General features: G+C 29.8%; 1 protein-coding gene across 3 annotated transcripts; it reads right to left on the reverse strand.

The window, feature by feature from the left end:
• Positions 1–4767: 4767 nt before the first annotated feature.
• On the reverse strand, positions 4768–8269 carry LOC107639228 (uncharacterized). Of its 3 annotated transcripts, none has more exons than XM_016342706.3 (5): positions 7849–8269; positions 6722–6933; positions 6553–6641; positions 5750–5866; positions 4768–5256 (listed from the first exon to the last, which is right to left on the reverse strand). In XM_016342706.3, exons 2-5 carry the CDS (start codon positions 6903–6905, stop codon positions 5011–5013), a joined length of 636 nt encoding a protein of 211 aa, XP_016198192.2. In that variant the 5' UTR covers positions 6906–6933; positions 7849–8269; the 3' UTR covers positions 4768–5010. The 3 variants fall into 3 exon arrangements, with proteins under 3 accessions (XP_016198192.2, XP_088339997.1, XP_088339998.1); XM_088483871.1 differs by having other exon boundaries at positions 6722–7598; positions 7849–8266; XM_088483872.1 differs by having other exon boundaries at positions 6722–6970; positions 7849–8265.
• Positions 8270–22409: the final 14140 nt, after the last annotated feature.

The raw sequence follows: 22409 nt of genomic DNA on the forward strand, positions 1-22409 counted from the left end.
TTTTTCTAACTCTTCCAAAATGCCTCAAACTTAATTACTCAATCAAAAGTCTAGATTCCTTTGAAATCACTAAAAGCTCCTTTTTATATTGAAATCAATATTAGAGCATCATTCTTTCCTTCAGTGATTCAAACGGTAAAAATAGTTCATTTCTAAATAAGTCAAACTCAAGGCATAAAGTTCACTAAATAAATTAAGCTTGAAAATATAAATATTCTCTTAATAAATCAAATAATACAACTTCTCAAATCCAATCCTTTTTAAATAACTTTTTAAACAAGACTGGGATTTTGTAGAAATTTCGGCAGCACCTCCCCAAAAACTTGGACTTTTGCCACCCGGTTCGGGTCCCAACTAAACCGTTTCTCATTCCTTTTCAACAGCTCAAAACCAGAAATCAATTCAAAGCAAGCTAAATCCAACAGTCGCCTCAGTGGCATATCTCAAGAAAACCATTTCAAAGTCAACTCAATATCAACCGATTTAACTCATTTCCAAAGCTTTAAAGAAACGGTTCAGTAACAAATCATTTCTCCAAGATCAAGTCAATTAAAGTAAACCAGACTGAATTCAAAAGTGCATTCGACTTTTCACATCATCAAATAATTGACTCAAATCAAATCAATCCTCAACGAATTAAACTCAGATTTCAAATCTTTAAAGAATCACTTCAAAACATTACATTTCACAAAGCCGCACAACAATTCAGCCAAACAAACATCCATAATCATTCGAGTCAATCAAATAATATATAAGGCAGATACAATCACTAAATACACCATATCTCACATCAGTATCCATATGTAATAATTCCAATAATAAACTATAGTTTTCGGAAAGCGCCCCTACCTCAAAACGCAAATTCCAAAATCCAAACGTCTCACAGAGTCCTTTCCGCCTCAACCCAAACTGACGGCAACCAAAACCTCAGCTCCCAGCCACTTTCGCAATAACCAAAGCAACACTAATTGCAACATATAATAATCAGGACTCGACCCCACGTTACCAAAACTCATTTATTAACCAAACACAACCGAAAACTAACCCGAGGCTTCTCGAAACATAATTTCTTACCGGAATAACAACACGAAGCAGCTGCGACTTCGAACCGGCCCCGGCAACAGCTCCGGCGCCGGCCAGAATCTCCGGTGGATCAACTATAAAAATCGCGCAGCATCAAAACCTTCTCAAAATCCAAAATGACCGAAACCACAAATTAAAACCCTTACCGGCAAACTTTTCCGGCAACGGCAGCAGGGTCTCTGGTGGGAGAAACTCAGCCCGGAGCTCCTTCGGTGATCCCGAAAGTCACAGCGGCCCAAATCACGGTGACTCAGCCTGTTCCTCTTCCTGTAGCGATTCCCGCAACAACATCACAAGCCAAAAAGGGCTGGGAGTGGCAGAGCTCAGCCACGGTGAAGCAGGGCGGTACAACGGCAGCCAAGCATAGCCCTCCAAACGGCAGTGACGCGGTCACAGCTCCTCTTCTCCGTTCTCGTCGGCGACTGTGAAGCACAAAGGTAGCATCTTTCCTTTCTCAGCGGACCAGAACAACGGAGGCAGAAGGACTCATCTTGCTCCTCCAGCTCGCGTCTTCCCCCTCTTGCTGGTGACAGCGACGCAGCTCGAGGCCCCATGGACGGCGGCGACGAGACTCGAGTTCTGCCCCCCTTCGACGCCTCTTCTCCGTGACAGTGGTAGCAGCGGGTTGATTCGATGGCGAGACGTGGTGGCGCGGTAGCGAGGCAGGTTCGGTGGCTTGGCGGGGACAACGCAGCCGGCGGTGGTGAGGATGAGCGGCGGTGACGAGGACTGGACGCGATCTGGACACAGCTGCGAGGTGACCGGCGACAGTAGCGCGGCTCACGGTGAGGCGCGGTGAGGACGATGGCAGCGGCAGCGCAGCATGGCTTATTTCCTCTCCTACCATAGCTCTCTGCCTCTCTTTTTCTCTATTGTTACTGCGTATGGATTTGGAAAAGAAAGGGGAAAGCATGCGTGTTGCAGGTTTGCTGAGGGGAGAATAAGGGTGGCGGCTGCTGGGCATAGGATTAGGGTTTCCTTTTTGAAACTTAGGGTTAGGGGCAATATAGTAATTGAAACTCAATTAAATCCAACACTAATTATATATAGAAAATACTATTTGTTCATCACTTTCACAAATTATTTTCAATAAAATGTTCAAATCAGATAATTAGAAATAATATATTTCATTTTTTCATTTTCCAAAATACCATTATTAATATTTAAAATATTAATTATTTAATCCAAAACATATAGAAATCCTTATTATTTCACAACTACCAACTTTATAATTTGAATATAGAAAATAATCCAATAATTGTAAAATTGGATAATAATCTCAATTTATTCCAAATTCAATAAATCGAAACTTGCTTTAATTTTCTTGAATAAGATAATTTCTGAAATTAAAGCTACAGAAATACTGAATTTGAAATTAGCTCATGATAGCCCTTTTTCAAAAGCTCTAAGTCTTACAATTGGAAATTGCCTAAACTATGGGAATTAGAAGACTGGTGGTGGAAAGTGACTCTAAAACTGCTATTTACATTATTAATGATCAGAAAGATATCAACAACCATCCAAATGCCCTAGTCAAAAACATTAATCACTGAAAAAATAGAAACTGAAAAATACTTTTTGTTAACATATATAAAGAAGGTAATATATGTGTTGATTATCTTGTTCGTAAAAGTTTAGATCTTGATCAAAGCCTTTACTTTTGGAATACTATGGGAATGGTATAGTGTTTTTATAGTGTGGTGTGATGCATGAGCATTTTATACTCTTTTTCTAGTTGTTTTTATAGTGTTTTTAGTTAGATTTTATTAAGTTTTAGTGCAAAATTCACCTTTGGATGCTACTTTAAGTTTTTGTGGTATTTTTATGATCTTAGGTGAATTTCGGGCGAATTTGGCAGAGTCTTGTGCAGAGATAAAGAAAGGATAGCAGATGCTGTCAACTCTGACCTCCTTGCATTCCAACGAGCATCCTTGAGCTATAGAGGTCCAATTGACACGGTCTCAATGGTGTTAGAAAGCTAACTTTCAGAGCTTTCCAACAATATATAATAGTCTATACTTTTCTTCTGGAATCACTGCCAAATCAGCCGTTTAGCACCCAAGAAGGAGTAACTCCCAGCGCTGAACGCCCAAACTGGCGTTCAACGCCAGCCAGGGAGCTAAAGGCAGAACGCACTCCTCTCCTATGGGCGTTCAACGCCAATCTTTGGCGTTGAACACCAGCAAGCAACCGAAGCATTCACCAAGTGAGCCCCCAAAGTGAATTTTAGCACTCCTTAGGCCTATCTTATCTTACCTTTGTAATTTTGAATTTAAAATAATATCTTTTAAGTTTAGCATTTACTATTTAAAGAGGAGATCACTTAGGTTTTCTTTCAGATCTTTTTTACTTTTAGAACTGTTTTCTCTGTAAGTCATGAGCAACTAAACCTCTTGGTTAAAGTTAAGAACTCTGTTATTTCTATGGATTAATATTATTACTTTTCTATTTTAATATATGTTTGGTTCCATTCGAAGGTGTGACTCGTTCTTAATACTAATGAAACTGGGTGGAACGGAAGTATGACCTTTTTTCTACATGAGTTCTTGTGATACTTGGCCAAGGTCATTCGAACTACAGCTTGAGAACACACCTCCTAGATGGCTAATCCACAACTCATTGGGGACATGGAAACATCTGTTCAGCTGAGATCTGGGATGATTAGAGTCTCTGTGGTATAAACTAGAATACTGAACTACTCCATCCTCTGATTCGAAAGTAACTAACCTTGTCTGTGGCATCTTAGTAGGATCAGACGAGATTAATCACTAAGGGATTAGGGTTAATCACTTACAGTTTGTCATGGAATGAATCATTTATTGTTAAAATAGTTAATAAGAAGTATTAATCTGAAAAGATAAACATCTCCGAGACCTTAACTTCATCTCCTATTTAATTGTTTTATGCGTTTTCAAACAACCATCATCTTTTACTATTTGCCTGACTAAGTCCAACAAGATAACTATTGCTTGCTCAACCTAACAATTCTTGTGGGATCGACTCTTACTCACCTGAGGTATTACTTGAACGACTCAGTGCACTTGCCGGTGAAATTGTGCGAATTCTAATTTTGCACACCATGATGCCAAAAAGAAGATGAGTGTCTTTGAGAGGGGAAAAACAAAGATGATATTCTTCTGTTTTCTAATTCTCCTCCCTTCCCCTTTCCCTCCCCCTCCCCCTCTCCCTCCTCTTCTTTTTCCTTTTTGGCTCTGAAGACCAACGTGCAATTTAGATGAAATTTTAAAATCGGCCAATTTGTAATTAGCTTTGAACCAATTTTCAGAATATTGAGTAACTTCCTTTTTTTTCCTCTATAACGTTATTTTACCATTTTTTTTCTTAGATTTGTGGTGATAAACTCAAATAAATCTATTAAGGTACCTAATTGCAGTTCGCAATAAGAGCCTAAGGACTTTCTTCAAACTAGCCTTTCATATCACCAAGATTTGGATTCCAAATTATTTCAAGAACTATCTCCAGTTTCAAATTTTCATTATAAGTTACTCCGCATTCCGCACAATAAAAACAGATCGATGCCTCAGTTTATTTCCTAAAATTAGAAACTCTAGAAGTCCAGCCTGCTCCAAAGGTAATAAATCCATTTTATTCACTTCTTGCAAATAGTGAAATACTTGGTTAATATACTTAGATGTAGTAAAAATTCAAGAGAGTGCAGGATAACACAATTCAAGGCTTTCAACATAAGTATTCGAAATGAACTTTCATATTTCGCATAATGGTTGCGAAAACTAAAGGATATATAATATTAGGAATGTTAGCGTTGAGGTATTTTACTATTTTTAAAGACCTCAGGCTTAGAGGATTGATTCCTTTAAATAAGCAAACAAAAATTAATTAGCTTTGAGGTAAAAAACCCAGAAGAATATTGCACCATCCTAAAGGAAAATTTGAACTATTCTTCGTCTAATTTTTTCTAACCTTATTTTTTTTCTTTGAAACTACAACCCATCCATCCTCTGCTTCACCTGCATCCTTTTTTAGAGGCTCATCATCAATCCGCATGTTACATGAACTCATGTTTGATTCAGATTTTGGAATGTCCACATCCATGTTTGAAGAAGTAGCTTGCCTAGCACTACTTTCACCATTTTGACCACTTTGGACATCATCATCTTCCTCATCCTCATCATCATCCTTATCATTCACAATCTATTTCGAAAAAAAAAAAAATCATAAAAAAAAATACTACTACTTCTTCAAAATTCAAGTAATGTGGATGAGCTTCCAGTTGTATCTTAGCAAAGATGTAACAAGAGAAAATGTTCACGTGTCAGCCAACAACAAAACTTTTTTCATTATATGTGGGGTTGAGTACATGAACCAAAATGACACCATGATGCGCTATTATGAATCATGTCTGAACATTTAAGCTCATTTAGAAATTAGAAGTTATAGAATTAAAATATTAATGTTTCTCCTCCTATAATATGACCTAAATATAGTATGGGCAAAGCAAACTCATGCATCACATTCCCATCAAATAATATACTTTTTAACGTTGCTCCCTCCAAAAAATCCAGTCATATAGGACAAGGAAAAGCCTAAATCAATCATATACATAAGTGTAAATGTAAATGTATAGAATAGCAATATAACACAATCAAGGTTCATACTCATTCCAAAATATTATGCTGTCATTTACCTGTGGCACTGCACGAGGATGCGCAGCTTGGTTAACAATGGCCTGCCTATAACGCTCAATGGTCACAAAGTTTCCTTCTAAGCATTCCTCGTGCATAACCATTAGATTTTCAGCTACCTACATTAGTTCGTAATAATAACATGAACATGAAAAAATGAGAATCACAAGAAAACACTGCAAATACTCAGATACATCACAAAGGAGTCATTAGCAATGGCATACACAGCTTTAATTTCTTTTAAGTTTGAAGAAATGACCTTAGGACACAGTTCACATTAAGTTTAATCTATGCTGCAAATGAATATGGACACCAGAGCCCTACTTAACTGCTTCTTTTCAAATAAAATACATACAAAACAAAAGGTATATCAAGATTTTAAACTACAAAATAGAAACATATGACATGTACATGAAAATTGGTGACTAATGATATGTTCATTCCAAAAACTAAAGACTAAATAGAGTACTATTAATTATGCCTATGATGGCCAAATATTAAGTTTTCAGTTTCCACCTATGAATAAAAAGACAGGGAAGACTGATGTGATCGAGGTGGTACAAAAATGCAACCCTCTCCAAAGAGAGTTTCCTAAGATTCAAACCCTCAACCTTGTAGTTAAAGTTCAACTAACATTCAACCCACTTCCATTGAGCTTAACAAATTAGGTAACTTTACTTTCAAACACTATAGTAAACTAACAATAACAACTACCATTTAACCCTTAATTATTGCAAACAAGCAACATGAGCAAAATTCAACAACAAATAATATGTATTAATCCAATAAAGAAAGAAAGATGCACCTCTTCAGTGCTGCCATCCTCAACTACTACATTGAGCGAAATCATCCCATCATAGAGTTTGTCCTCCAAGTCATCAATATAAAGCGGTTCTGCGAATCATTCAAAAAATAAAAATATTAAGAATCTAAAACAAAATAACAATAATTGAAGCAGTGTAATAGCGAGCAACCTCTGGATTGAGTGAACCAGGAGAGGATATCGGTGGCGAGGTTATCGGCCTTGAGGCGGGAGTCAGGGCCACCCCACTGGTTCTCGACGGCATCACGAAGAGCGGACCAACGCAACAAAACAAAGCCAATGCCTTCACTGAAAAGAGATAATGAGTTTCCTTGTAACCGTTTCGCACCCTCCATTCTTCTTCTCTTCTTTCTGGATGGAACCCTGCACACAAAAGGATCAAACCCGTCTTTGCTCTTCTCTAGCGAGACAAGGTTGCAAAAATCGGACCGGTCAATGAACCGGTAAGATAACTAGTTCATTGGTTTAATGGTTCAACCGGGGTTCAACTGGTTTTAAATAAATTTTAAACAAAATTATTAAAAATTAAATATATAATTTCAAATATTTAAATTCAACAATTTCTATCCTAATAAAATTTAAAATTTCACCTTTTTTAACTAAACAAAACTCTAATCATCAAAAATCATAATTGTTAGTTTCAAGATTTTCATCATAGATAGGATTTTCAAAGCACAGCCACAGAAAAAGTTCCATTCGTGCACTACATACTTGATGACACCTCATATCATAATAATCTTGCTTTCTTACTTACCACTACTACATGATTTATATTTCTAGGACATGAACATCATAGATATTAGGCAATCACAATTCACAACAAAACCCAAACACAGGCTTGAAAACCAGAAGGGGGATTAAGAAAAATTATATTGTTTAACCAGTGATTTGAATGGGCTCAACATCAGGTTTCTTAACTTCTGCCTTGGGAACAGTGACAATAAGAACACCATTCTCCATGGATGTCTTCACCTGATCCATCTTGCCGTTCTCAGGGAGCCTGAACCTCCGCATGAACTTGCCACTCACTTACAACATCAGCCATACCCAAATCAGAAAACCAGAAAACACCAGCAACAGTATTATTCCAGATAGCAACATCATTTCAAAAAATCAACAACTCAACAACTCAGGATAATAAAAAATGATCAAAATCACTAATTCAATACTATTAACTCAGCAAATCAAGATCACTAAAATAGTAAAACCAACAACTCCATCAGCATTATTAACAAAAGTACAAAAACAAGTAAAAATCATTCAAGCAGCAGTACTTACCGGAGGAACGGTCGTTGAGCTCGACGGCGACACAGAGAGATCGAGAGCTCAACGGCAACACAGAGAGAGGGCTCGACGGCGACAGAGAGAGACGACGGCGAGGGGAAGAGAAACGATGACAGCGACGAGTATACCTTCACCTTCCACAGGCGACGATTCTTGATGCCACCACGGTCAGTTCCACCCGGCGGCGACAGCACCCTCTATCCGTTCGGCGATGAGACCTAGCGACGCGAGGAGATGGTTTCCAGGAGGAGAGGATCGGCGACGACGAGGCTGGACGCTGGCTGAGGAGACGAGTTCGTCGGCGACGACGGCGTTGGGCACTGGGCGGTGGCTCCTGCTGCTGTTGGCTGGGAGAGAGAAAGAAGAGGGGCTAGGGTTCCGGGGAGTGGAGAGAGAGGGGGTCTTGTGCGTGAGTGAGAGAGAAAGTGGGGGAGGGTTTATATATTTTTTTATTTTTTTCATTTTTTTAATTGAAAACCGCGAAAAAACCGTTTGGTTCAAACGGTTCACTAATTAACCGCCAATTTGACCGGTTTTTTATCAATTTTTTTTTCAGACAGTTTTGCACCTCAATTAAACCGGTTAGATGACCGATTCTCGATTAATCCGATTGAATTGGCTGGTCCGGTTCGATTTTCAATGAGCGAGAGCAATCAACTGCAAGACATGGAAGGAAGGCTGTGAACTGCCTGCTTCAAGAGAGGAAGAGCGTGTCGTTAAAAGGCCACAAGTCTCCTCTGCATCAAAACTAAACTTTTTTAATATAATTAAAGCAAGATTTTGAAAATTAAACTAATCGAACCGTTTTGGCTACTTTATCAAAGGTTGAAAGGTTCAACTAGAATCCATAGTTATCAGAACCGAACCGATGATCGAACCGGTAAGGTTATTAGGTCACTGGGTTACTGGTTCAACCGGTGGGTCACTGATCGAACAGGTTAACCCGGTATAATTAAATAATTATGTAAAATTTAATTATTTTTTATTTATTATAAGTACTTTTATTTATTTTTATAAAAATAATTATCATTTTCAAATTTTAATATTTTATTAATTAAATTTATATTTATTGTATTATTATATTATTATAAATAAAAATTTACATACAGTTAATTTTTATGTGAAGTTAATATTTAAAAATAGTTAGATAATTTGACAAATTTAACTAAATATCATCTAATGATTTTCAACTATCAACTTTATATGAAGACAACTGCATGTGAGTCTTTACCTATTATTATATACTACAAGTATTTATTGAAAAAATAATATTAATAGATATCATATAATCATGAAAAGAAAAAATAATTTGTGATTAATAATTTTTTTTGTTTATCTTTTTAATATATATATATATATATATTAATAAAATTGAGTGACTTTAAAATTAAAATTAATTGAATATAAGTATAATAAAAAGTTACTATATGTATTATAATTGGGATATATATTAGTAAGAATGAATGTGACTTGGTAGCATGAGTGTCCTTCTTGCAACCTTGGTGTAAGTAGTTCGAACCTCATTGCACCTATTTTGGAAAAATTTTCAAAAATTTTCCAAAAAACACAAAGCTTTGACACTTGGCACGCTGGACGGCTGGAGCAAATGGAGAGCATGCGTCGTAGCTTCGCCTTCGGTTGGTTGAGCGGTTCGGTCCGGACCGATTTTCACCGGTTTTGGCCGGTTCGTTTCGGGTTCCACCGGTTCGTTTCGGTTCTCAACCTTGAACGGTCTTACTCTTGGACCGGACCGGTATAGGGTCCGGTTTACCAGTTTTTTGGTCGAACCGGTCGGTCCGGTCCGGTTTTGACAACTATGCTAGAATCAACCGGAATAACTAGATTATAATAAAATAACAAGTGTAATTACCCATGTCATGCACGTGATAAGATTAAAATTATAATTTTAAATTATTTTTAAAATTAATTTAAATTATAATAATTTGATTAATAAAAAAGTAATTTGTCATGCATTGTTTGATTTTTTTTAATCTAGTATTAATTGGATTAACTCTAAAATAATTATTAATCGGTTTTAATAATCTACTTTTTTCAATAAGTCAAACATATATATTAAATGTGATCATAAATAATATAATAATAGTCAAATCCACCAACAAATATATTGGCTATTATCACACTATAAAATAAATTAAATATAAAGACTATTAGCATTTATAAATCTATAAAATTGCACTATCTTTGATTCGTGCAAGGGTTTACTTATCAAATGAACTTAAAATATGAACAAAAAATATTTATAAAATGGATCTAGCATCACTTGAAAGAATCATGGAAAATAATCAACTTACCTTATCATCCATGAGAATTATTTCTATGTAAGTCGTCTTGTTCTTGTCAAATTTAGATGGGACTTTCCATAACATTATAATTCTTGCCGTTATTTTTCAAACTTTTTCATTACATAATCTACTATAGGTAATACTATTAATAGAATCGTAGTTAGTAGTCCTTAGGTATGAAAAATAATAAACAGAAAAAGATATATGTCTGAGGTACGAATTTTCTAGATGATAAATAATTGTAACAATTCACTATTAATCCTTATATATATATATATATATATATATATATATATATATATATATGTGGTAATAATTAGTAAATATTTTCAATGAAGATACTTGTTATAATTAGGTAAAATTTATGCCATTATATTTTATTAACCTTTATGATTAATTCAATAGAGATACTTACTCAATATATATATTATCGACATTAATTATAGGCCAATATTTTTAAGAAAGAGCTAAAAGAGGATATATATATATATATATATATATATATAATAGTATTGCTATATAGGAAGGATACATAAATTGCTACATTTTTTTATTATATTATACAACTTAAAATTATAGTATCATATTATTATTAATTATAGATACTTGCTATAATTATATCAAATTTAATTATGACTTTAAATAAATAAAATAGATAACATTTAATATTATTTTTTTTCTTTTTTTACATTCAATATTTACTGTAAATATAAAAAATAAAATAATTAATGAAAAATATGAGTAGAAAATAAAACATATTAATTAAAATTTAATTTGTTATCTAATTAATCTTGTGTCCATACGATATAACTTTACGAAAATATTATGAATCACAATTTTTTTTATTCTACAAAAAAATATTATATGTAGCCTTTAGTAGTACAAAAATAATTATAAGAATTAATTATCAATATTGATATTAATCACAATTGATTATTGATAGCCTAATTTTTTTAAAATATATTTTACCTTTTTAAAATATAATGTATGTACCTTGTAGACCTTTTTATTATTATTATTATTACTATTATTATTATCAAATTAAATGGGTCACTATTAATGTGTGCATTAACTATCTCCTAATAAAATTATTGCACTTGAATAAGAATTAGAACTATATCAATTGATATAATTAGGATGATTAAAAATATCGATGATTAATAAGTAGGTTAATAACGCATTAAATATTGATTTGATATAATTATAATGAAGATATTTTCATAAATTAATATAATCATGCATTATTTATGAGCTAATTGTAATATAATTAGAATAAATTTATTTGAGAAAAAAAAAGAGTTCATGTGTAATTTCCAAAAATTATAATAATTTTTTTATTTATGTATACATATATATTAATTTTATTTATATATTACGGTAATTTTTGTTAATATATATACATATACAAAAATAATTATATACATATACATAAATAAAAAAATATATGAATTATATTTTGTTAAATTTCACGTTACTGGTTATTAAAAATATTTAAATCATATATATTAATTATTTTTTTATAATTATTTCGTTTTATATATATAACTATTTTTTATTCAATCGTGCAATAATTTTTTATTTTTTATATCCATAATATTCCTCAATTCCGGCTCCATTGTTTTTTTTCTAATAATGATGTTTTAATTTTTTTTCTTTTTTTCACGTATCTTTCCTTTTTTTTAAATAGTAATGTTTTAATATTTTTTTTAAATACATTTTTTTAATAGTTACATTACTAATCTAAAATATAAAATGAGAAAAAAAAGGTGATACATATATCCAAGAAAGAAAATAAACTTAAAAATTAGAAAAAAAATTTATATTAAAAAATATAAAAATAATATATTCAAAAAGAATAGTCGTAATATATAAATTGAGTCAACAATTTAAATTTCTCTAAAACTAATTTAAATACCAATATTAGAAATAAATTACTTAAATAATATTTAATCTATTCTACGCCTTAGACATGTATAGATTAGAGTCATTCTCGTAACGACAACCAACTGAAATAACATCGTAAGTTCGAACATTTAGAATTCGTGTAAATTCAGACTATTCCCTTGTTCTTTGAAAACCTTATGTATCCCTGATAGAGTTGAATCGCAATTTCTTTTATAGAAAAAGAGTTACGGATGTGGCTTTGATGTGTTGGAGACCAAAATTCTGAGTGTGACAGCCATTAAACCCTAAAGCCAAATAAAATAGTATCTCTGATTTTATTCTCGTTTGATTCTAAATCAAAAGTAATAATGGCTTATTTAATTCAGCATTTATGATAATAAATGAGATGACCATTATATAAGTCATTTAATGTAAAATAGCTTAATTTGTGATTATAATTAATATATGTATTGCCCATGAATAGATTAGGAAATAATAATTTTATAACAAAATAATCATTCAATTTGAATTACAATTAATTGATTGATAGAAATTATAATAAATTGTATGATATTTAAATAATTAACCAAATTAATTAGTTGATATAATTAATTTATTATAATAAATTGAATTTAATGAGTTAAAAGAAATAAATCGAAAAATACCATAAAAAACATGCCACGACAGTTTTATCATTAAGTGCAGAAATTTAATTTTTATATAATAGAATAGATATTTACAGATTATTATATTAAACACAGACTAAAAAAAACACACTAAACAAAATAAAAGTATCAATGGTAAAATATAACCTAAAAAATCACTTAAATTAAAAAAGAACTTGTGATCTATATATGAGAAGTAAAAGTAACATAAATAATTAAAATAAAGTAAAAATATCAATTAAAAAAAGTAAAAGAAGATAGAAAAGATAATGTGTAGAGTAGATAAAAAATGTATGACAATAAAAGATTAATATTATTAATTAATACAAAGGATGAAAGAGAAAAATCAAAATACAATCTTATTAAAAAAATTTCAAAAAAATATTTTTAAAAAAACCTATTAATCAACTTTTATAAAAAATATTACAAAAAATTTAAATTATCTTTAAATAAAATAATAATGCCCTTAAGAATTATTAATCAAAATAAATAAAAAAAAAGAATTAATATAAAACAAAATCATAGAAAAATATTAACAAAATTAAAAATATGAGGGGTTAATTACTATTCATTATTAATAATATATCGATTATATCAAAAGTAAAAATATAATTTTCTGCATTTACACTATTAGAAGAGTTACCATCATGAATAAAATTTTGTCAAAAAAAAAAAGAATAAAATTGCATACATAGTGAATTTAAAAAATAAATATCGTTAAGTAATTATGCTTTTTTTTAATAAATAGTAAAAAATTAAAGATCATAAACTATATTCTTTCAAAAGTAACCCTTTTAAGTTGTTATGTTTGGCATGATTTATTTGTATATAATTTAAATTGATATTATTTTTAATTATAATAATTATTTATTCTTAATAATTATTTTTAGAATTTAATAATTTATCATGCCTTACAATAATTATCTATAAAAAAATATATATTTTCTGAAAAAATTATTAAATAAATTTATTCTTTTTGCCCTATTTTCACATTAAAAAATGTTTTGTTCTGTCTTTTTTAATTGTTATTATGTTATTAGAATTGTTAAATAATATTAAAAAAATCTTTAAAAATAGAAATAGCGATGACACCTTGAATAACTAATTCAATAGAAATAAATTTAAACAAATAAGATGATGATTCAATCAATTATATAAAAAATAGCATATTTATAAATATTAATAATGAAAATAGTCTCACTAATGTAAATGATCAATACAATAATTATATAAAAAAACAACTAATTACATAATTGCATAATTTTCAAAATCCTATATAGTTAAATCTAATGGATAAATAAAATATATCTATATGATAATATCCTAATATTTTAGCATACTATAAATCATATTATAAACTTATATATCATATTATAATTTTAAGTCAACTCTTTAAACACATTATAACATAAACCATCTAAAACGATACACTAAATTAACGAATATCACATGGATCACAAGATACACTCTAAATTGTCACGATATTTCAAATAAAAAGAGCATCAATACAGAAAAATCAATGAATATAACTAAAATAAAGAGCAACAAAGAGACACAAAAAAAAATAATAATAAAGAGAATCAATAAAAGCATTAACATATAAACCACATACATGAATAATGTATATACTAATAGTGAATCACAAAAAAAAATAGACTATATATATATATATATATATATAAAACCACATACACAAATAATGTATATATTAATTGTGAATCACAAAAAAAAGACTATATATATATATATATATATATATATATATATATATATATATATATATGAATTGAAGTACACATGACAAAATAGAATATTACAAAACAAAATTATAGTAAGATTATTTAAAAACAACGTAAAGATGATACATCTTTTTTGTTAATAAGAAGCTAAAAGAAAAAAAGTATGCGCCTAATAATAAGAAATTAAAATAAACAAAAATTTAAAAAAATAAAAAAATAAAATGTATAAATAAAGATAAAAAATAAAAATTAAATAAATTATAAAAATTGTACCTTAAATACGAGAGAGAGAAAGAGAGGAAGGGAGGTAGAGAGAGAGAAAAGAGAGGAATGAGTAAAAAATATTTGATCTTGTATAAATAGATGGTATTGAAAAAAATAAACTAATTAAATTAATTCATATATTTCGTTATCATATTTATTATTTATTAAATAATTTGATATTTACTCCAATCAAATTAAATAATTAATATAATTAATCAAATTAATTAATTAATATAATTAATTATAATTAATCAATTCATATAAATTATAATAAACAGTGAGATTTGAATGTCTAATCAAATTAATTAATTGATATAATTAATTAATTATAATTGATTTGTTTTAACGAATTAAATGAAATAAATAAGGAAATACATCGAGAGCATGCCACATCAATTCCATCATTAAGTGCAAAAATTTGATTTTTAATTTTTTTATATAATAGAATAAACAGAATAGATAGATAATAAATATATTTTCTTAAATTAGTATAATTATGCATTATTCATTAAATATTACTTGTAATATTGTAATATAATTATAATAAAGATATTTTTTTAAAATAAATTTATTTAGAGAAATATAAATTGATTATTAATAACTGGTGCCATCATCATCATCATCATCATCATCATCATCATCATCATCATCATCATCATCATCATCATCATCATCATCATTTAATGATTAAAAATATTTTCGATTGATAATTGATAAGTGGTTTAATAACGCATTAAATATTAATTTTATATAACTATAATAAAGATATTTTCCTAAATTAATATAATTATGCACTATTACTTAAATGCTAATTATAGTATGATTATAATAAAGATATTTTTATAAAATAAATTTAGAAGCAAAAATAGTGCATTCATTTTGGCGAGAAAATGGATTCATGAGGAATCGACACCTCACTTTTATTAGTTGGGGAAAACCAATTTTAGTATATTAAGTAGTTATATGAAATCATAAACAGTTACACAACACATAAATATATTCAAATGTAAATCAATAAAATACACAAAAAACAAAAATTCAACAGCATTGCATTTGTCTCCTATTCTTAAAGCATAGGTACCCTTCACAATTTTAACACTTCCTACGTTGGTTGTTAGGTGCAAAACATGTCACTGTAGTTCTTTTATCAAAATAGCTGGGGAATAAAAGATGCATATTAGTATTCAAGGATAAAAAACTGAAAACTGAAACTCCATGAGCAGAGAAAATTAAGCAATTGCTTGAACATTGAGATACACAATAGTATATAAAGGATGGGATTCAATGAAATTTTCAATTGTAATTATCAAATTTGGAAGAATGCTTTGCAATGCAAATAAAGATAATGGGTATTGAATAATAATATGCTTGCCTAAGAGCAAGAAAGTGATATATATAACAAAGTTGATGCCACTTTAATCCATGGTGACAAGCATGCACTCAACCAAAAAGAACCCAAAAAGGGAAAATGATATACATATGAGCTTGAATTTAGAGAAGACAAGATCACAAGTGGTATACATATTAGAATGGAATTTGTTCTTTTCTTAACATGCCAAACACTGAAACACATGGAAATGGCCTTCTTACTTTCAAGAATTGCCTATCTTTTAACAAAGGCAGTTCTCCTTTAAAATAAAAAGATTATGATCACTCTCTAGTTTTAATGCTTAGTCATTGAGTCAACTTCTCATTCCCTCTAAGTTTCAATGATTCAATGACAATTATTAAACAGCAAACAAGTCAAAGGAATCACAAAATTTCAGTAATTACTAATTTTAGTTTAGATATTACTCATTTTGTAACAAACAACAACAGCGAACAAATCAACGTCACAAAATTTCCAATACATCTAAAGAATAAAGATCAGTATATCAGTAATCACTAACATTATTTCATACATATAGTCATAGTTCTGAATTAGTAGATTAACAAAAAGTCAGAAACTTATTACTAATTATGATAAACAAATTACATAACATAGGAAGACTTTCACATATACCAGTGTACTTGACTGGCACACCGGTATATAATAAATAATAGTCATCTAGATATTAATAAAAAATAGAAACGGTTGAGATGTTAGAGGAAATAACTGAAGTGTTTTTTAGAATATTTAGAACATGGTGTGTAATAGACCTGTCTTGTCGGTTGTACATAGATGTTGCAGGAAAATTGTGTGTCCCTCTTCTACTTGGTGGATTGTACTATTGTAGTGTTGATGGCTTATAAATGGCTTTTGGTTCAGCTAGCTTAATTATATTAGGACTTAGGTCCAATGCTCTATTATGGATTTCTTTTTCTAAAAAAAAATGAGCCTCAGTAAATAGGGATACAATTTTGTCATTAGACTAGTGTAGTGGTTTAATTTAGATTTTGTGATGAAATATATATATATGTCTAAATAGTTATATTAGTGTTTAAATTAAGAAAATAGTTAGAATATATATGTCTAATTAATTATTGTTTTCTACAGAATAGGTAAATAATTAATTATATAACCTATGTATTTTGTTGGGGTCATTATAATGTATTAAAACACTAATTAAAAAATTATCTATTCCTTTTAAACATATATAAGTATTAGTAAAAAATTATCTATTTATCCATCTTGATTTCACAATAAATATTATCTTTTATTCGTAATAATAATTGAACTACTTTTATCAATTGAAAAATACTGAAATTTTAACTTATTTTAATTATTTTTTTAATTTTTAAATTAAAAGCTTTAAATTTCTTATCATTTTGGTTTTTTTTAAATATATATTGAAATTGAACTTATTAAATATTAAGAAGATAATTAAAAAATAAATTAAAATCCTTAATTTTCTTTTAGGTGTTCTCGTAACAATGTAATACAATACTCTTGTTTTATTTTATTAATTGTCTTTCGTATTATTATAGTGGATTCATTATTATTTTTAATTTTTTTAAAAATATTAATAAACAAAACCTACAAAAATACTAGTTGAAAAATTCATTTTTGTAATAATCAAATTTTAACCAAGTCGTGTTAGTGTCGTGTTAGTTACATCCACATACAAGTAAGTGTCTTCTTTCTTTTTTTTCATCATCTTTCTCCAGTTTTTCTCTGTTTTTATCTCCTTTTTAAAATTTGTACAATTTAAAATAATTTCTGTAATTTTTAAATAAATTTATGTATAGTCACCAAAAAAAAAATAAATTTATGTATTCTATTGTGTTATTTTTTTATTATATCTTTATATAATTTAACTTAAAAACTAATTTGTTTAAATGAAATTTACTATTTTTTTAGAGAAATATACGAAGATACATAAATTATATTATGTCAATAATAAAACATATAAAAGAGAAGAAGAAAAAAGATAAAAAGATATATTTGCATTATTTAAAATAACTTTTTGTGTTATGAAACAAAATTTTGGTGTTTTTCTTTATTGTTATTCAACAAAAAAATTATACAATTCAAAATAAATTTATTTTATATAACTAAAATTCTTGTGTTTTTTGATAAAAGAAAAACTTTGTACTTTTTTATTTTATTTTCTTTTCTTGTTTTTTGTTTCTTGGCACTTTCTATATGGTAATATTTAATAGGTTTATTTTTTCACATGTTTTGAAATATCATTCGTTTATTCTTTTTTCATAATTAAATTAATAATACACTTTGAATAATTTTAGTTTTTTTCTTACTTAATATTATTTATATTTTTTAATAAAAATATAAAATTTTAAAATTAAATTGAGTTTGCTTTCCTGTATATATTATAATTTTTTAAAAATATATTAGTATTTAAAACCTTTTCTATTTCATAAATATGATTTGGAATAAATTAACTTAGCACGACTCTACTATGTATACATAATGACTTGAGAATTTTATTAAAAATAATAGTATGTATAATTTTAATATTTAATAATATTCATCAATTACTATCAATATTAAAAAATACACATATATAACTAATTAAAGTTATGCCAAGTGGAGCTTCATTGTATGATTGGATCATATTATTCACAGCCTCCTTGCACTAGACTTGGCTTCAACAATTTTTTAACTTTGTGCTCATTGGTCAGCAGCCGCTGGTCTTTTAAGCAAAACCCAAGGGATATTTATGGTAATTCATCGTACACAATATGACAAAAATTTTAATTTTAACCGGACCATACTTGAGAATTTTTATTTTTGTATATTGGATTATGAGTGGTGAAGTCTTTAAAAGTGATCTAAATTAGGTGTTAAATGTTATTGTGGGTGTTTACAAAACGTCAGTGACGTTTTCACTTTATATAATTAAAATAATATTTTTTTTACAAAATGTCAATGACGTTTTCTCATTTTATAACTAAAATAATATTTTTTTTTTACAAAACGTCAATAACGTTTTGTCTTTTTATAATTAAAAAATATTTTTTTACAAAACGTTGGTGACGTTTTGTTTTTTTATATTTAAAAAAAATATTTATTTTACAAAATGTCAGTGACATTTTGTACTACCATCATAGCAGTGTAAATTACCAAAATGAACAAATATTGTCATATTTCACATTAAAATTATCCATATCTAAAAATTTTAGCCCCATACTTGACATACCAGTATTACAATAAAGTGAATGACACACTTGAAAGTTTTCCCATAACATAAACTTCTGATTAATTAGGATAAAATCAAATTCATGAATCATGAAGCAAAATTCAATGAAGAAATTGAGAAAGCAGTAAGTCTTACAAGGGACGAGAAAGGGCAACAACAAGAGGTGAATAGAGATGCAAGTGACAGAGATGCTGGTGGCAGCAACGCGGGCAAAGACACAGGAGTTGAAGGAGTTGAACCGATTAGCAACACAGGAAGAGAGATAGAAAACAGAGCAACGATGCTGACGGCGACGACTCTTGTGGTGTTGGAAGACAGAGATGGATGAGGAGGCAGAGAAGAAGAAGGTAGGCAGCAGCATTAGCAAGTTCCAGCATGACACCTACACATGAACTACAATCTCCAGTCCCCTTCCCTGTAAAAACAATGCTATATTTAGTGACAAATGATAAGATTGGAAAAAACATTAAATATCTCATATGTCATATACTCAAGGTTCTAAGAACCGGACCGGTCATCGAACCATTTTATTCACTGGTTTACTGGTTTATTGGTCTAACCGGTCCAACTATAATTCAACCGAAAAAATTGTTTTAAAATAAAATAATAAATAAATTATAGAACAACTCTCATCAATACAATAAAAACAATCAATAAATCATCAAGATAATAAAAATTATAGAATATATGTATTACTATAATATAAAATTACAGAACATGTTGTCTACTGGCATGTTACTTATTATTATGACTGCCTCTATCACCAGTTCATTGTGCTGATGATTTTCAATGCTAAGCTACTCCACTCCTAACTTTGAGCTGCTCCCTAGTAAGTTTCAAGTAGAAATTTCAAAATATTTTAATACTATGGCTCAAAACATATTAAAGCTTGAGGTGTATGCATGTATTCAATGAAATCAAAGCAAAACAAACTGTGAGAAGAACATTAAACTTACTCGTGGTTTTTATAGAAAGTATTCCATCTGTTTCACAAGCTTCAAATATAAACAGCTCAAATGCTCATCAATAAATATGAAAATTATGTAGATATTTTTCCTATCTAAAATGAATAGTCCAATTGTTAAGTTATTCTAGTTGTCAGCATCATTGTTAGAAGAAAATTTCAAAGCTTGAAATCAACCTATTATACATCAAACTCCAAACGATTATCAATTTTAACCCAATTTTAATAAGATCAGCACAATGATTAACAACAAAAAAAGCACTGAGTGAGGTAATGAGCACAAAATCAAGAAACTTAAATAAAATTTAACATGAGAAAAAAAGCAAGAGCAAGCCAATAACAGTTTATCAGTACCAATTTAGCATCAATCAATAAGCCAGTAACAGAGTTCATTAATCAAGAACAGGCTAGAACAAGCCAGAGTAGTGAGCAAAGCCAATCAAGTTTTTAACATAGTTTTCACAAGGTTAAACACAAAAATTAACATGCTTTAACAAAGATTAACAAAGTTTTTGACCCAATTTTAACAAGCTCAGCACAATGATTAACAAAAAAAAAGCCCTAAAAGAGGTAATAAGCACAAAATCGAGAAACTTCAAGAAAATTTAACAACAGATAAAAAAAGCCAAGCACAAGCCAGTAACAGTTTATCAGTACCAATTTAGCATCAATCAATAAGCCAATGATTAACAAGCTTAGCACAATGATTAACAACAAAAAAAAGCACTGAATGAGGTAATGAACACAAAATCAAGAAACTTAACAACAGATAAAAAAGCCAAGAACAAGCCAGTAACAGTTTATTAGTACCAATTTAGCATCAATCAATAAGTCAGTAACAGAGTTAATTAATCGAGAATAGGCTAGAACAAGCCAGAGTAGTGAGCAAAGCCAATCAACTAAGAACAAGCACTAAGCACTGACAGAGCATCCAATTAACTCAAGCACAAAGTAAAAAAAACAAAACAGCAACACATCACTTAATCAATAATCATCAATCAATGAAAAAAATACCAATAGTGAGTATTAAAAAACGACGATCACAAACCATGGAAGAACAAGCATGAAGAGGGTTTGGTTACTGAACAGACAATAAAAAAACACGAGGAACAAGCACTAGCAGTGAGCATTGACCTTCGACGGACGACAGAGAGTGGTTGAGCGCAATGGACGACGGCGAACAGGCGACTGATGAGAGCGAACAGGGGATGGAGAGCGAACAGGTGACTGATGAGAGCGAACAGGGGATGGTGAGAGCGAAGTAACGAACGCCGATAGCACAAAGACAGAAGTTCTTGAGTGCGACGAAGGCGGCAGCAGCAGTCTCTCACTCCGACAGACGGCGACAAGATTGGTGGAGGCTAGGGTTTGCTTTCTTTGGTGGAGGCCAGGGCATTTTGCCGATGACTAAGGAGTTTGGAAGGAGTTGGAGAAGGGAGCCAAACGCGTGCAATCCCTTTTTTTCCTTTCAACAAAGGAAACGGCGTCGTTTCTAATAAACCGGCCGGGTTCCGGTCCGATTTGACCGGCCAGTTCAGTGGTTTATGTCCGGTTTCTAGAACAGTGATTTCTGTTAGTAAACTGAATTGCCTAAGCTACTGGTTCGTGGTCAGACCAGTTCGACCGACCGGTCCGGTCCGATTTTCAGAACATTGCATATACCCAAAGCTGACCCTTCACAGGTTTTGGTAGAATTTTAGAAACAAAGCACCAAATAAAACAATGAATGACAGTTGAATAATATTCCAATAAAATGATCTTCCTATATAGTATTTCATCATTAATCTTCCAATTGTCCTACTCCTATACATTGGCTTCAAATCATTATGAAAGCAGGAATTGATATCTTAATATTTCACAGTTATAGATCAAAGAACTACATATTTCATTTTTTAAAGTGACTAATGTGTTAACAATTCAGCAAAACACAAACGCATATAAGAAAATGAATTCCTTATTTATTAAAAGACCGTATGTATATATATATATATACCCACCCACAACAGAGTAATTTGTGGCACCAAATGAATTTCTTATCGGCTTATGGCAACTACATCAACACACAAATCTTAAATCCAACATTTAATTATATATAAAATGCAGTTAAATATTCCTTCTCTAACAATCAGAACCTAGTACTCTAACAATAAAAAACA

Source organism: Arachis ipaensis, chromosome B4 (genome assembly GCF_059453495.1).
Source record: "Arachis ipaensis isolate K30076 ecotype BB chromosome B4, ASM5945349v1, whole genome shotgun sequence".
In the NCBI taxonomy this organism is placed as follows: Eukaryota; Viridiplantae; Streptophyta; class Magnoliopsida; order Fabales; family Fabaceae; genus Arachis; species Arachis ipaensis.